The sequence below is a fragment of the Chiloscyllium punctatum genome, chromosome 11 (assembly GCF_047496795.1).
Source record: "Chiloscyllium punctatum isolate Juve2018m chromosome 11, sChiPun1.3, whole genome shotgun sequence".
Classification (NCBI taxonomy): domain Eukaryota; kingdom Metazoa; phylum Chordata; class Chondrichthyes; order Orectolobiformes; family Hemiscylliidae; genus Chiloscyllium; species Chiloscyllium punctatum.
The window spans coordinates 30,120,375-30,138,307 of NC_092749.1; the positions used below are offsets into that span (position 1 = coordinate 30,120,375).

Genomic DNA, 17,933 nt, shown 5'->3' on the forward strand with positions numbered 1-17,933 from the left:
TACTTTCACAAACGCTACATTTTTGCTCAGTGTAGACAGAATGATGCACATAGTGTTGATGAGAAAATTGTAATTTCCTGTTCAGTGAGCACACAAAAGGTCCATCAGGTTAAAAAACAAATCCATACGTGTCTTTTTCTGAAGCTTATCTCCTCGTTTGTCTGCCTGAAACAGAATCCTAACAGTTAGATTTCTCAGAAATACTCAAATGCTTTGCTCACTGAAAGTAGATTTGCACAGCATTACAAATCCTTGGAGGTTAAATGTAGCATCTCAACTCAACTTTCATCTCTTAATATAGAACTGTCCCCAACCTTCAAATGTTTCACCTTTGCCTCTCTGTAAACAATACCATCGAAGATCTATTTGTATGTGTGTATTGGCAAGTAAATGTGACCTGAGACTGTGGAGTAAGTTGAGGTGGTTTATAAATTATAAATGTTTCATTCGGTACTTAATGCTGCTGTTATGTGCAAAGAAATATCTTGATTTGTTTCACAGGGCATGCTTTCGGTTTTTGCTAAATGAAGGAAAAAGTGAGAAAATTATCTTTCATTGGATATTTGTAATCATTCAAATGATTCTCTGTTAAACCATGCATCTCAGGTCATTGTGAACTTACCCAAGATTAAAGCTAATGGTACTCTCCATAATAGATGCACAGTGCTATTGCAGGTTCATGCATGGGACAGATTGATTATTTAATGCAAATATCCAAAAGCAGTCCCCTTTATTTTTGTCAATTGTTAGCTTCTGCACTTTTTCAATCATTCATTCACAGGATGAGGACGTTGCCAGCTAGGCTGGCATTTATTGCCTATTCCTCAGTTAAGAGTCAGCCACGTTACTGTGGATCTGAAATTACAGGTAGGCCAGACAAGGTAAAGATGGCAGTTTCCTTCCATGAAGGACATTAGTGAACCAGATGGGTTTTTCCAACAATTAGCAATGAATTCGTGGTCATCATTAGATTGTTATTCTAGATTTTTGTTGAATTCAAATTCCACTATCTGCCACAGCGAGATTCAAATCCAGGTCCCCGGACTTTTACCTCTGTCTCTGGATTAATAGTCTGGTGATAATATCACTAGGCCATTGTTTCCTCTTTTATTTAAAAAAAGTCTCTCTGTACCACCATTTAAAATATATTTAAATAATGTATAATGACTGTGTCTTTCTGTGGTTGGTAGTAACCAACCATGCTGTAACCTTGTACTCTTTTATAAGTGATTTTATAATGTGTGTTACATTTTACCATGAAATTTAACTGTTACAGGTATGGAGTCTCATTCTTCTTATGCAATTGCTGGAAATTTTGAAAATGCAATGGTCTAAAATTTGTACCCTCTTTTTCCAACTTTCTGTTGTCCCTGTCATTCCTTCTCCCATTCTCTTTCTGTACCTGACCTGACATTGAATTCATGCACTTCGCTGGACAGCCTTATGCTGTGAATGCAGAGTGACGCCAACAGCATGGATTCAGTTCCCACAACGGTTGAGGTTACCATGAAGGATTGTGCTCCTCAATCTCTTCCCTCACCTGAGATGTGGTGCCCCTCTGGTTCAAGACATCATCAATCACCTCCCCTTCTCTCTAATGAGAAAGCAGCCCCATGATCCAGTCAGATTCTGGTACTTTACTAACTGTGAACTTTGCAGTCCTTCAAATTTGATTTGCTGAAGGTGATGCTCAGTAGGTTGTTATGCTCAGTCAGTTCCCAGTTGCAATGCTTCCCTTGTGGCATTTAGTTGGTATGTTTGAGCAATACTAAAAACCTATAAACAAGAATGTGCCTAAGTAACAGCAATTGCTATCAGCTGCCCTGTCAGATGATGCATTTCCTTGTGCATTTTGAAAGAGCTCTTCTCATTTGGTCTTTTCTGGATTGTCTTGAAATTGTGTAAAAAGCTGAAGCACATTATAAACATTTGGGAAATCAAATCTATTTGTAGGAAGTTATTGGGCTTTGGCATGTTCTTCATTGACCATCCCTCAAGATTCTTGATGAACAAAACAAGAAATTTGCCATCCAATCCTGAAAGTGCTGAATAAAGTAATTCTCATTTCAATTATTGCACCACTTAATTATAAAAACAAATCTCTTGACTACACAATTGATGCGGGATAATTTTCTTTTCTTTTGACCTCAAGGTTGAAATTAGTTGAAGAAATCAGCATTCAAATAAAAGCAAAATTTGCAAATGGTGAAAATCTGACATAAAAACAGAATGCTGGAGAAACTCAGCAGGTCTTCTATCACCTATGGATAGAGAAATAGTTAATGTTTTGAGGCTAATGTTTCAGAACAAGTTACTATTGGACATGAAATGTTAACACTGTTTCTTAATGTACAGATGCGGCTAGACCTGCTCATTTCTGTTTTTATTTGAGAAAACAGCGCTATTGCTTTATGCAAATAATCAATTGTTTCGCAGCACTGAAGAGCATTGTACAGAAGTGCTTCAGTGACCTATCTTTGCTTCTATATGCCCACTTCAAAATCTCAGTAATAGAAAGTACAACGTCTTTTGACTTTCTGGTCATTGCAGTTTTTCATCTTCCTTGTTGCAGTTTGCGAGACAAAAATGGAAACAGTCTGCAGTCTTTCACCAGAAGCACATCTACAGCCTTTTAAAGACAAAATGGAAGAATTCATTAATCAAGGTAAATGGAATAGACTTCAGCCTTTTTTATATATAAATAAAAGTCTCCGGTAAGTGACATTATGTATTTTAATTGTGACAATATTTGTTTTGGCATCAGAAGTTGCCAAGTGACACAATTAATCAGTGACATAAATATATTGGAAGCATATGGTACCTGATGAGTAGATTTTGGGATGGACAACAAAAAAAGACTTTGTATCAAACTTCAAACTGCTGTCTTGGGCTATATATAACCATGTTATTAGTTTCCTTCAATAGGGTTATAAAGACATTTATAACTGAGCTATTAATCATGAGAACACTTTTTCAATGATCCTTGTCAGTGGCTTTGGAGTAGGTTTTTCCTCCTCCATATTTATCTCCTACAAGCACATAGAATTCCTTGTTTTAATTTGCAAAACAGCAGTAGTAAATGACAAGTTAGCCATTTAAAGAGAATGAGTCAAGTATATACATGTGTTTCCAAGTTTATGGCGTGTGGGTAACATGGATCCAGGCATTTCAATACCTTTTATGGTGCTTATGTTTCCTATTGGCTTTTTTGTGCTGTTTAAATTTGGAGAGCCCAGTGATTTGGAAGGGATTGTTGACATTTCAGTTTCACTTTGTGGATACATCATGAATCAGAACAAAGATGTTGATGTCCAGTCTGGGATGTGTGCAAATTAGTGGGGTATTCCTTTTCAGTGGGGCAGTGGCTTCCATGGTACGTGCTGAATCAAATTCTAGACTTTGGCACCTGGAATTCCAACCCTACAAAGCATTTTAACACAATGAGGACTAATGGTTGTAATCTTGTCTCGCTACATTTGTCTTATTTGTTAATCTGCTAGTTGCAATTATTTATTTTCATTTCACGCTAATACTTCACCACTTTATTAAACTCAGTAATTGCTCAAAATCCAGCATTTTCCAATAGTCATTCCAAAGGTGTGTAACTATAGTGTGCAATTAATTTTAAACGCTGAAATATTAATGACACATCTGAAATCTTAATTCGGCAAAATGCAAGACCCTAGGACATGAAGTGGTCCCATTGGAAAAGGGGACTTCTGAGAGCTTCAAAGAAAAGGGTGTTTATCTGATGCCTGCATGATTTTCGGAATGTTTTTTTAAAAAGTCTTTGTTCAAGCTGTTATTAAAGGTCCTTGAAACATTAAACCGAAGTAACATATTGGAGCTGTGTCTACAGAGAGTGACATTTGTATTTATTTTACACTGAGCCTCATGTTTTACCTAATTATAATTGAGTGGAATAAGCCATTTTTGTTGTTTTCACTGTTCAGTTTCAGGTTTATACCTGATCATAGCGATGTGCCATTGTAGTCAAATGGCATGTCAGCACTCCTTTACATCTGGATAGGGTGTGAATGCAATCTGGGGGCTTTATGCACCTAAGTCATAAATGGACAGTCTGTGATACAAGAATACAAGGTCACCTTTGATCAATGGAAGGACACTGCAGTGAGAATTTAAATAAAAACAAAACAGAAATCCTATGTTTTGTGGAGAATTTATTGTTCTCGAGATCAGTTGTTGAAAAGGAGTAAAGTTAATGTATAGTTTTTAAACATGCCTACTGTCAGACAGCCTTTCTACTCCAGAATTCTATTTTTTTTAATTGTAATTTTATTTGCTGAGGATATTGACTTTAAAGCCACAACGCCTCAACTTACTTAATTTTCAAACACGTTTTTCCAAAGCCCCGAGACGGTAAAGTTTGTTTACTTTTGGAGCTGCCCATCAAGTATGTGGGTGTGAGACCGGGATCACAGCCTGCTGTCAGACTGGAGCCTGTAGTCCTAGTCTTGGTGCCATGCTTGACTGACGTCTCCAAATGTAAACAAATATTGCAAACCTTTAGAATTACCATGGCTCAGTAACTAAGAGGAATTGGGAGACGAACTTTAACAGGTGGGGTTATAGTGGTGAGGGGTGGCAGAGGACAAATATTTTGTAAAGGGCTTCAGAATTAAGTTTCAAACAAAATTTGCAGACCACTTTTACAGCTCTGAGCCACAATCTTCCCATCTTTATCAGTGAATTAATTTGGGGTGTACGGTCCCTTGGATATTTAATTCGAATGCCTGAAACAAATGTTCCATCCACAACTCTGTGACTGCTAAGAGGCTTATAACATTTGGGTTTTGTGGGCACTTTTGGATTCCAGTTTATATCTTTACATACTTGGAGTCACAATGTCAAGGGCGGAAGAAGAAAGGATTCAATTATTGTGTTTATGACCGAAAGCAAATCACATTTCTGAGCTAATCTACTGTGGTTCAAATTTAGGCACTGATGAAGATTCAAATTCAATGCAGCATTAATTTGAAGGCACTGTTTTGATGTTCTAAATGGTTCAAATCAATTCATCCAATTTAATGAAATGGTAACATCAAGCAGCACAACTTTAAATCCTTGCATCAATTGCATAAAAAGGCTGTTTCTCGTGTCACTTCTAATACTTCGCTAATCTCCTTAAATCTGCAGCCACTTGTTAATCCTTTAATCGTTGGGGAAGCAGTTTCTCTCTATTTCAAAATCTTCACAATTTTAAACACATCTATCAAATCTGCTCTGCACCTCTTGGGAACAGTCCCCGAATCTCTAATGTACTTGCATAATGACAAAGGCTCACTCTTGAACCATTTCTGCTTAACTGTGGAGAGGGGCTCCAGGCAGGTTTTTCTTCATCTTTTGTAAAGAGCAGTGCCTAAGACAGTACTTCACTTCAGCTGAGGTTAATTTTTTTTTTAACATTTTAATTCATCGGTTGTGTTGGTCTTTCCTAATTACAATTAAAAAGATTATGGTGAGCTGCCATCTTGAACTGCTGCGGCACATGAGGTTTCCTGGTTTTGCGTAGTACTATTAGGAAGGGAGTTCCAGGCTTTTGTCCAACTGACAGTGAAAGAACAGTGTGGTAATTCCAAGTCAGGTTGATGTGTGGCTTTGAAAGGAATTTGCAGGCAGTGATGTTGCCATGCATCTTGTTGCCCCTATTCCTGTAAGTGAGAATGTGATGGCAGGTTTGTCTGTCAAAGGAGGCTTGATCACTGTTGCAGTGCATCTTATAGATGGTATGCAGTGTTGATCCTGTGAACCAGGGATTAAACTTGCCTTGAAATCCCTTAATTTGTGTTTGCACCATCAACAAAATTGGCAGTACTTGATGTTATTTAGCAGAAACTGCTACATACTTCTGTATTTGTACGAGTGGTTAAATGCAGAGATCTAGTCATGTCTGTCAATAATTTCCTGCCCCCTTCAAGATAGAAATCATCTAGAAATCATTGGTGAACTTGCATTTCTGTGTCATCATTGCCACAATAAAATCATGCACAAAAACTGATGACAGGTTGTATGAAGTGTACATGGATATTTAGTGTACTCTTGCGATAATAACTTAGTCATAGTCATTCCTCTGGCTGTGCAAACCTACTTTGATAGGTGTGACATGTCAAACATTTGCAAGTAATTTCAGAGTTTGATTTTAGAATCTTGTTTGCAATTCTGACCTTTGCACAGTTTTTGCTTTTTTTTTACATAAAGCAAAACAAAGTGAATGATAAAACCTGCTCGTTATTTTCTGGTTCGCTGTCTGAGCAAATTCTTCCATATGATTGCTTGCTTCATGACAACACTGCTGCTGAACACCAAAGATTCCTTCATCAAACACTAGAGTGGAATTGAAGTCCAAAAGGTAAAATCAATACCATGGATCTTCGTGGGCTGTTTGCTTTGAATTCCTGGCATGTCACTTCATTGCAGACCTGGAGTTTGCAGTCTACGTGGTTGATTCAGAAGGAGACACTGTTTAGTTTTGAGCATTCTTATAAGCAAAAAATGAAGTGTTGCATTTGCTGTTCACAATGTGGTCTCCTCAACATTGGGGAAAAGAAGCCTGCACTGGATGAGCACTTCTCAGAACACGTACATTCCACCTGCAAGCTTCCAGTTGCCTTCCACTTGAACACACTGCCCTGTTCCCTGGCCAACATCTCGGTCTCGGGCTTGCTTCAGTGCTCCAGCAAAGCCCAGCCCATGCTGGAAAAGCAACACCTCATTTTCCCCATGGGGACCCTGCAGCCCTCCAGACTCCATATAGAGTTCAATAATTTTAGGCCCTGAACTCCCCCATGTCTTAGCCCTCTACACCACACACCAGGTCTTGCTACCACATAGTCTGCCATTACACACTACCTATTATTAGCCACTAACAATCTCCATTAACAGCTATTGACCCTCTCAGCCAGATCATTATTGACTCCTTCGTCTGTCCAGCTGTTCTTCTCTCTCTTTGGGCTCTATCCCTACTTATCGTTTACTCCTTATCCCTTCCCCAGCCCTACCTGTTGCATATAAAACAACATTTTCCTAGCCACATCGGTTCTGAGGAAGGATCACTGGACCCAAAACATAAACTTTGATTTTTCTGCTGAGCTTTTCCAGCAATTTCTATGTTTGTTTCTGGTTTGCAGGGTTTGTAGTTCTTTTGGTTTTATTCATTTTATAAAAGTTTTTGTTTTTATATTCATCAGAATAATTTGCAAGAAATGCCAAATCAAAGAAAACATTTGCATTCATCATATTGTGGTCCCGCACTACTTTCACTCCATTGATCCAGCTTTGGTGCATTCACTCTCAATAACTTTGGTGCAGCAAAAATATATTACCATTTAAATTATCGTTTGTTGACAGCAAGAATTTAAGGTTAATCAGTTTCACTTTCTTGATAATTTTATTTTAAATGCTTATCCAAGGATATCATGCAACCTTTTCCCCTCCATCTTAACTCTGCTATGTGTCTTATAGGCCACAACGTATTGCTAGTTGACAGTATCTTTGATTATAACCTGCTCAAGGAAATTATAACTAAAATTGCGATGGAGTTCTTGATCAATACAACTAAATACAACTTGCAAAATTTTTATTTCAACCTTTCAAAATTTTCTGATGATTTTGCTAAGTGGTACATTGCATGTGTCCAATCAAGCAGCATGTATCCTTGATCATTGTCTTTTAGGACTTGCATGGTTGTGAAATAACATAATGCAAATATGCAAACCATCAGCAATTCCCTCAAGTGAATTGTGATCATACGCAGCCATCAATTGTGCTTGAATTTGTTAAGTAATGTTATTTCATTGGCTGTTCCCTGTAACTACATATCCAGACTCTAGCTTGCTTCTCTTGTACAGTTCATGGATGAGAAAGTGAGAACTGCAGATGCTGGAGATCGGAGCTGAAAATGTGTTGCTGGAAAAGCGCTGCAGGTCAGGCAACATCCAAGGAGCAGGAGAATCAACGTTTCGGGCATAAGCCCTTCTTCAGGAATGAGGAAAATGTGTCCGGCAGGCTAAGATAAAAGGTAGGGAGGAGGGACTTGGGGGAGGGGCATTGGAAATGCAATAGGTGGAAGGAGGTCAAGGTTAGGGTGATAGGCCGGAGTGGGGTGGGGGGGGCGGAGAGGTCAGGAAGAAGATTGCAGGTTAGGAAGGCGGTGCTGAGTTCGAGGGATTTGACTGAGACAAGGTAGGGGGAGGGGAAATGAGGAAACTGGAGAAATTTCCCTCCCCCCACCTTGTCTCAGTCAAATCCCTCGAACTCAGCACCGCCTTCCTAACCTGCAATCTTCTTTCTGACCTCTCCGCCCCGCCCCCATCCCACACCGGCCTATCACCCTCACCTTGACCTCCTTCCACCTATTGCATTTCCAATGCCCCTCCTCCCTATTTTTTATCTTAGCCTGCTGGAAACACTTTCCTCATTCCTGAAGAAGGGCTTATGCCCAAAACGTCGATTCTCCTGCTCCTTGGATGCTGCCTGACCTGCGCTTTTCCAGCAACACATTTTCAGCTACAGTTCATGGATGCCTGTCTAATGCATTTTAATTGTGTGCGCCTTCCTTTTGGGGATCCACCTAATTCTTGGAATGGAGTTTGAATATGCTGATATAATTAGTAAATTATTGCAATTTAGTAACTTCTATTGAAGTATCATCCATTTCAACCAGTTACCACAACCCTGACTGGAATTGTTCTGCAATTTCAGAAGAGGAAAGTATAGAAACTTATCAGTAGCATTTTTGCTTCTACTTTTATTTTTGTTAGCATCTCAAATTGATGTTGTGCCTGTTTTGAAATCTGATCAGTTTTCTTTATCTTCATTCTGCAAAGGAAAAACGCTTCATCTTCCACCTTGGAACACTTCAACCCCAGGGCATCAATGTGGATTTCAACAGTTTCCTCATTTTCCCCTTTCCCCGCCTCACCCTAGTTCCAAACTTCCAGCTCAGCACTGTCCCCATGACTTGTCCTACCTGCCTATCTTCTTTTCCACCTATCCACTCCACCCTCCTCCTTGACCTATCACCTTCATCCCCTCCCCCACTCACCTGTTGTACTCTATGCTACTTTCTCCCCACGCCCACCCTCCTCTAGCTTATCTCTCCACCCTTCAGGCTCTCTGCCTTTATTCCTGATGAAAGGCTTTTGCCCGAAACGTCAATTTTACTGCTCCTCGGGTGCTGTCTGAACTGCTGTGCTCTTCCAGCACCACTAATCCAGAATCTGGTTTCCAGCATCTGCAGTTATTGTTTGTACCTAATCAATAAGGAGCAACCTACTTGCAAATTTGAGGCATTGTGTATGCTTGAGTGAGAAATAGCTTTCTGCCATCAATGTGGTATTAGATTCTTTCAAATTTTTCCAGTTCAATTTTGCTGTAAGAAAAACAGATTCATACAGCTTTGTCTTTCCAATCACAATAGTGAGCTAGCTACTTGTGTTTCACCTCAAGAAGAACATCTTTTAAAATTGCTTCCTGAAACCAACATTAATTAAGAGTTGTTTAGCCTTCAGACCTTAATATTCACGTGGTTGGATATCAAATTATTTTGTGCTAGCCTTGTGAAATGTTTTGACATGTTTTATTACTTTTAAAGGTGCTGTATAAATAAAATTGTTGTTGAATGGTGTCATCTTTAGATATTACAGCATATTTCCATCCCATGCCGCCTGTTTGCTTTGACAATAGGGAAGGTCTCCGTCACCACAAAGTCGTGAAATGTCATGTTAATTGGCTAACTAATAAACATGAACATTATGGTCAGATATTTTTGTTTGTTCAGAGATAAGGTGGGAAATGTGTTAAGAGTACTGATGTTAAAATGGGAACTGGAATCCAGTGATGTTTTAATACTACTTAAGGGGAGACTCTGTGATGTAACAATGATGTCACTGGACTGGCAATCCAAACTCCCAGACCAGTGTTTTGAAGATATAGGTTTGAATCCTGCCGTGACAGTTGGCGAAATTTGAATTCACTCCTATCTGGAATAAAGAGCTGGGCTAATGGCAACCATATGGTGGAACCAGTGCTGATTGTTATAAATAGAGACTATCTGGTTCATAAATGTCCTTTAGGAAAGAAGCTATGTCCATGCCAGGTCTGGCTAATATGTGACTTCAGTGCAACAGCAATATAATTGACTCCCAAATCTCCTCTGGGCATTTAGAGATGGGACATAAATTCTGGCCCAGCCAGTGATCTCCCATTCTGTGAAGTTTAGAAAAAACAGATTCAACTTTCCAAGGCACACTTGTTATTTCTGAAACATTGTTTGTTCCAGGGATGTGCACAAGGGTTTTATTGACACCAATTGGACCTAGCATTAAGTTTCAGTCATTGCATAATTGTCGATCATGTCAGTATGAACGTGTTAAAGGTTAATGTTGACTTAGTCATGGTGTGTAACTATGATAATTCACTGCACAACATCTTGTTTATTAAGCAGCTCCTTGAATGTACATGCTTTGTTGTTGATCTCTCTTTATCTTTTGCATACACTAACTGACATTAACTTGAAATCTAGCTTTGTTAACAGTGGATTTAAGTAAACGTGGAGTCTCTTTGATAGTTTAGCCAAGGTCATTAATTTTCTGTTGGTTTCAGTGAAGTAACTTGTCCCCAAAAATTGGCATTTATACAAGAAATTTCTGAGCTAAGCAATTAATCTAGAGCTATAGTCAGACTTAGCCAATTTTTAGTGCAACATGGTTTAAAGTTGCTGAATTGGACTACTGTTGTGTTAAGTGTATCACGTGTCAAATTGATCTTCAAATTTCCATGAAAACATATTCCTAAGTATTGTTGTCATTAGATTGTATATGCAGTGACAGTAAAACTTGACATTTAGCACTGTAACATTTTGACATTGGCAAGAAAGTATGATTCAGAAAAATGGGAACAACTCTTTGCTTAGCTTCATGTTTTGGCCAACATAGAATCATAGAATCCCTACAGTGTGGAAGCCATTCAGTCTATCAAGTCGACACTCTCCCTTTGAAGGGCATCTCACCCTATCCCTGTCGTCCTGCATTTCCCATGGCTAATTCACCCAGCCTGCACATCCCTGGATACTATATGGGCAATTTAGCATTGCCAGTTCACCTTACCTGCACATCAATGAAATCAGTTGAATTATGATGAAAGAAGTGCATCTCTCTTTAAGATGTTGTGTGCAGGTAATGACCTGTTTGATCTTAGCAGAAATGTTTTTTTCCCTGAGAAGTATCATGCCACCAACACCCTCCTCCCGCTCCCCCCACCACCCCCCCCCCCCCCCCCCCCCAACCCACCCATCTGAACTCTGGGCTTTGAATGTTTTGACAGATCTAATCGATGAGGTTCCCAGCTCGCCTTCACACTGATTGGGAAGAAAAACAACCTGATAATTTTTCACCAGCTTAGCAAACAGAAAGCATGAAATCCTTTAAAAACTTGATCCTCTTATCCCAGTTCTGCCTGCAAGTATCCTCCCTTTCCCATTTCAAAATAAACAAAGTTGAAAGCTGGGCACCTGTTAATGACACTTTGGCTTTGTTGTGATGTGTTTGGTCCAATATAACACTAGTGAGGAAACTCTCAAGCCAATTTAACTGGATTGTTTGCAGCCACTTTGTCCTGAAATTACCATCCACGGCCAGCACGAGTCCGCATGAAATTTAGCTATAATAGATGGTCAGTACAAAACTGATTTGACAATTTGGTAATTCTGTTTTTTAATTAAGGAAGCACTTTAATTTTACTGCTGCTGTCAATTTATTGGCGATAATTTATATAAGGTACTGTACCTTAATGACTGATAGTTAGTATTATAGTTCATATTACTAAAAGGGGTCTAGAATTATTGCCCCAATTTAAGGGGAATAAATCTGTTTGCACTAAATGATTAAAAATAAACTTGACTTTATATTTTTTTTAAATCTTGAGAGAAATGATTTAATCAGTGTGCTGTTGAAATGTGTAAATAATTTAATTTTGAATGTCAGTAAAATGATGAGAAATTTATTACCTAGATGTCATTGGTATCTCAACGGCATGCATTGCTAGCACTAAAAGAGTAGAGCAGTGAAATAGTCAAAGTGCACATTAAAACCAGCTCAACAAAAATGTCTAAACAGCCAATTTAAATGCCAATTTTACACACACTTGATATCACACTGCCATCCCCCTACTCCAGAGGCACTTCTAGATCTAAACTTTTGAAATACTGCAGGTATGTACAATCATAGAACAATTAAGAATGTTGGCCTACCCAGGTTACTAACCCTTTCCATGTTTAAAAATGTTATTGTGCAGGAAACAGCCCAGGTCATGATGTTCTGACTGTGGGGGTGGAAGCAATATGTTGTCTTCAAGTACCGCCTGGGCTTCGAAATGGAATTGTGCTGCTTTTGAATAGAACAGACAAGCTGATGGATGACTCGTTGCGAGAGTTGAAACTATCATTGACATTCCAAACAATAGCCAGTGGAAATTGACATTTAACTAGGTTACTAGGACAAAGGGTTAATAACGGCATCAAATCTTAATTCTCATTCAGAGAATCACAGAGATGTACAGCATGAAAACTGACCCTTCGGTCCAACCTGTCCATGCCGACCAGATACCCAACCCAATCTAGTCCCACCTACCAGCACCCGGCCCATATCCCTCCAAACCCTTCCTATTCATATACTCATTCAAATGACTTTTAAATGTTGCAATTGTATCAGCCTCCACCACTTCCTCTGGCATACATGTACCACCCTCTGTGTGAAAATGTTGCCCCTTAATTCTCTTTTATATCTTTCCCCTCTCACCCTAAATCTGTGCCCTCTAGTTCTGGACTCCTTGACCCCAGGGAAAAGATTTTGTCTATTTATCCCATCCATGCCTCCATGCAGATTTAGTGGGCTCCTCTTGTTCAGTGATGTTCCTACCATTCTATTTTCACACCAATGTAGTGGAGTAGTATGACTCTTCACTGTTTGCACAAGTACAAAAATAACAACAGTGTGATAGCAGTAGTTGCAGTACTACTGCAGTTCTGAAAAGCAATAAAAAAAATTGTTCTTTGTTGGAATGAGACTGAATATTGTTTTTGCCAAGCCGTTCCAATGCCAGGACCCCTGCAGGTTGAATGACTCCAAAGTCAGTTTGCTCTTGCTTTTAAAATAGTAGTGCCATATGGAATTATGAGAAAATAATAACTAGAGTAGATAGGGGAATTTATGGAAATATTTTTGAAATGGCAATTTAGCTCCAGATTTCCAGAAAGGAAGTGCTTTTGTTCTTTTTGCCAGATAAGATTGCCATTTGGTCATTATTGTAGCAATAAATTTGGTGACTGCAAAACCCAACCATCTTGTCTTGTCTGAAGGCAAGGACTCTATAATTGTACATTCTATTTATGAGGCACATGAATCATTGCCAGCTTTAAATGTATCTTAGGTTTATTAAGGAATTGCCTCAACCTTTCATTCTTTACCTGGTATGTTGGGGCAGAGGGAAAATTAACTTGGAAACTTCCAAACACTTTGTTTCAGAAGCCAGTACATGATGACATTGCCAAAAATGTCAGCTAAGCACCAAGATAAACTTGCCACAAATTTAAATGTCTCAATACATTGAGTTTCATGCATCTGAGCTGGTTTGGAGCCTTGGTGCTTGCAAGAGTCAAATGGAATTTGACTGACTGTTGATTTTGTGGTGAAGAGCAAAGGCCAACAGTTGTTCTTAATGTGCCGCCACATTAATAATTAACTTCTAATCAAACTTTAAAATCTGTAAACAGTTTATCTTTCCAGAAAACTAGTTTTTTTTTGTTTGCATGTAATAAATGACAGTAATGAAGTGATCTGGAACATGATTGCCTGTGCCATCTTCTGGTACAATGTATATGAAGGAATGTAGTTAATTTTATGTTCTGATCCCAAATTAAATATCCAGTTGTTGTGCACATTAAGGATGCTGATGTATGTAACTTGTTGTTGTGGTTCTGTTCGCCGAGCTGGGATTTTGTCTTGCAGACGTTTCGTCCCCTGTCTAGGTGACATCCTCAGTGCTTGGGAACCTCCTGTGAAGCACTTCTGTGCTGTTTCTTCCGGCATTTATAGTGGCCTGTCTCTGCCGCTTCCGTATGTAACTTGTATGTTGCATTTAGCTAATTTATATTCAGTCCTATTCCTCCTCATTCAAATGATTGGATGCAAGCACTCAGTTCTCATGAGATTGCACATTTAGTTGTTTAAATATAAGGAACTCTTAGGATCCAAAAAGGCACTGATCAGGGCATTCAAAGGAAATTAGATTGGCATCTGAGGAGAGTAAATTGTAGACTGAAAAGGAAAGGCAAGAAGAGCAGGATTACCTGAGCTGTTCTTGGACAACTGATGTCTTTTTCTGCCACTGCCATATTTTGTTTCTGAAAAATTTATCCAGTGAATCAATCATTGAATCGCATCTGTGATCTACTAAACATTTGAATTGTGCAAGAATTGGCTGCAATGTTACAAACCTAATGTTATAAACTGATGCACATGGCCAACAGAAATAATTGACACTAGTTTCTATTTTGGCCTACCTGTCTCCTCCACCTGTCACCGCCAAAATAAAAACTACAGACCTAGATTATGCATTTTTTTAATTTCATAGCAAATAATACACTTCCTTAAATCCTGTTGCTGTGACCACATTTCCACCCTACCAGCACATATTTTGAGGCATTCCACTAGCCAGATTAGATTCCTGTTTGGAAGAGAATGGAATTCTGTTGTTCTTTAGGGTGGCACGGTGGCACAGTGGTTAGCACTGCTGCCTCACAGCGCTAGAGACCCGGGTTCAATTCCCACCTCAGACGACTGACTGTGTGGAGTTTGCACATTCTCCCTGTGTCTGCGTGGGTTTCCTCCAGGTGCTACGGTTTTCTCCCACAGACCAAAGATGTGCAGGTCAGGTGAATTGGCCATGCTAAATTGCCCGTAGTGTTAGGTAAGGGGTAAATGTAGGGGTATGGGTGGGTTGCGCTTCGGCGGGGCAGTGTGGACTTGTTGGGCTGAAGGGCCTGTTTCCACGCTGTAAGTAATCTAATCTAATCTAATCATCTTTCATTCTTGCTCCTACTTCTTTCTGAACACAGTTTAGTAGAGCTGAATGTTTTTACCACAAATTTTAGTAATAACATCCATGGCTTTGAATGTTCTTAATTTTATAATGCACTAGACCTTTCAAAACCTGACTTTTGGGAAGCTTTGACCATGGGCTAATTATTCATTTATTCATTTGCTTTTATGAGATTCTATGAATAAAATGAAATGTGTGCTAAGCATAGTTTAGTTACACATTGTGATCCATGACTTTTTGCACTTTGTGTGCATTCTGCTATGCAAAATTTGTTTAATTATGGTTTTTGTGAGACTGTACCAAGATTCGACAGCTGGAGCACATACCTATTGATTTCAAGTTTATTGTGGTGTTTATATGTGTTCGTCATAGTACAATGGGTAGTCTGGACTATTATTTGACAAGTGTTTTACCGAGCTATGATAGGTGAATAACTTTGCTGATATCTGGATTTATTTTTATCATATCAGATTATTATAGCCTACATTTTGCAGAGTGAAACCCAGAATATTTTTCTTCAAAATAGCCTCTCTCACTGATCGCACAAATGCTGTGTAGAAATTTATTTGGCTAGAACAAGTGACGAACCTATCAAATGACAGATTAATCCGGACAGTGGTGTTCATCATTTTGCTTGACATATGTCTCTATTTAGAAATGTAATTTGCAATTCTTCAGATGTAGAAGTGAAACTAGATATAAAATGGAAAACAAACTCAAGATGATGAAACAATGCCTCTGGGGCATATTTAATGTTTTAATTTAATTTAATATTATTTTACAACAGGGGGAATAAATCTAAATGTTTGGAAGAAGTAATTTTTATGTTCACCTTTTCCTTCAAGTGATGAAACAAATCAACTCATTACATGATTTATTCCCATTAACATTTAGATTAGATTAGATACATTGTGGAAACAGGCTCTTTGGCCCAACAATTCCACAGTGACCATCCAAAGAGTAACCCAGCCAGACCCATTTCCCTCTGACTAATGCACCTAAGACGATGGGCAATTTAGCATGGCCAGCTCACCTGTGGGAGAAAACTGGAGCATCCGGACACTGAGGGAATGTGCAAACCCCACACAGTCATCTGAGGCTGGAATCGAACCTGGGTCCCTTGCGCTGTGAGGCAGCAGTGCTAACCACTGAGCCACCATGCTGCCAAATGCAGTTTCCCAGTTAATTGTACTTTAGAATTATGAACACAGCAAAGGATTCTAATGGTTGATTGAAATTTCCGAATTGAAGTTAGCCACTGGATTAACAATTCTGCTCATTTGGTAATTCCCATTCAATGAGAATCTCAATTTCCGAGGTTGGTTAAGAGACAAACGAGATTAGATGTTTTCTCCATGTATCAGGAGACTAGTAGTTAGCCCATTTTCATGTGCCTGCTATTAGAAAGCAAAGCTTCTTTCTCGTGAAAGTTAGATCCTCAAGGCGACGGATATGTGTCACCGAATATCTATGCTTTCACTATCTATAGTGGATGAGAGCTCCTAAACTTAGTTGATCATCAAACAGATGTATTGTAAAATTCTGTTTACTCAGTCTAACAATAAACCTCTGCCCTTGTATTAAACAAACATCCCCCGAAAATGGGGTGTACACCTTGCTACCCAACAAAACCCCTCCTGGACTCTGTGACATTTTTATATAGCTTTTAAGCAGCAAGTTATGCCTCTAAAGTTAAAATTACACAGAATGAATAGTGCACAAATGGGTAATTTAGTGCAGTTAGTTCACATCAGTTCCATGTGAGCTCCCTAATACCCTTTTCACTGAACCTGATCCAGAGAATTTGCTATTTCCCTACGCCGTCATGAGTGATGTGTCATTCCCTTTAAAGAGGTATATGTTTTCACTTTAAATGCACTTTGTGGTAGTCCATTTCACATTCTAACTGTTGAATAATTTTCTTTCTAATTTCCCTGTTTCATTTATTAGTGACCCCATTACATTTATGACACCTAACTTTGCCTTTTCTCTTGTAAGTGGAAATGTCTTTTGAATGTCTACCTAATCAACCCTTACCTAATGTGAATTATCTTTACAAATCGCTCCTCAACCTACTATTTTCTAGAGAAACATGCTGTAGCCTGGTCAATATTTCCTAATAAATCTAAGCCCTTAGTTCTGACATCTTGGTAAATAGGTTTTGTTTAGACTGCCACAGTGTTATTTCCTTTTTTTTTCCTAAATCATATATCTCTCTTGTAATGGTTTAATATGCCTGGATGGTAGAGCAATGCAAGAATTGGAGCCCTAACCTAACTATTAAATTGTCAGATGAATTAGTCTTAGAATGTTGAAATGGTGCTAAGAAAAGAATAACCAACTTACCATGCTATGCACCAGTTCTACTGAAACAGAGATGCTGAAACTTCTAGTGATTTGAAGTATTCATGTTCTTAATGCTGAGTGCTCTTAAAAGCATTGTTGAATTATGTGCAAAGTAGGAGCTTTGCGTTGTCAAAGGCAACAAGAAAGCGGTTGTAAAATTTCAACAGCAAAATGGACATTGGTTGACTCTTGATGTTATTGCGAGATGATTTAAATAACACTTTTTGTTGTACCACATGACAGCTCACATCCAGCATCTGAGGATCCTGTACAATGTTTGAATCATTGTGCCATGTATCACAGCTGAAGCCTTACTTGGAATCTGCAGGATAGAATTGTTCACATACATTGTGTTGAAGTAGCCTTCGCCTATTTTTCTGTATCAATATTTCCACCTGTTGGAACTGAACTACGGCACTTGACCAGTTCAGTTGTGGCTTGGAAAGCTGACCAAGAAAATTGATTTAGGT

The 17,933-nt window shown here is 38.8% G+C and overlaps 1 protein-coding gene across 2 annotated transcripts in view; it reads left to right on the forward strand.

The window, feature by feature from the left end:
• The window catches only part of fmn2b (formin 2b), a 482,131-nt gene that overhangs the window by 336,316 nt on the left and 127,882 nt on the right, over nt 1–17,933 (forward strand). For both annotated transcript variants that reach the window (XM_072580571.1, XM_072580572.1), the window contains one exon: nt 2,573–2,665. In XM_072580571.1, the coding sequence (XP_072436672.1) occupies nt 2,573–2,665 (93 nt within the window). The remainder of the gene's footprint in view (nt 1–2,572; nt 2,666–17,933) is intronic.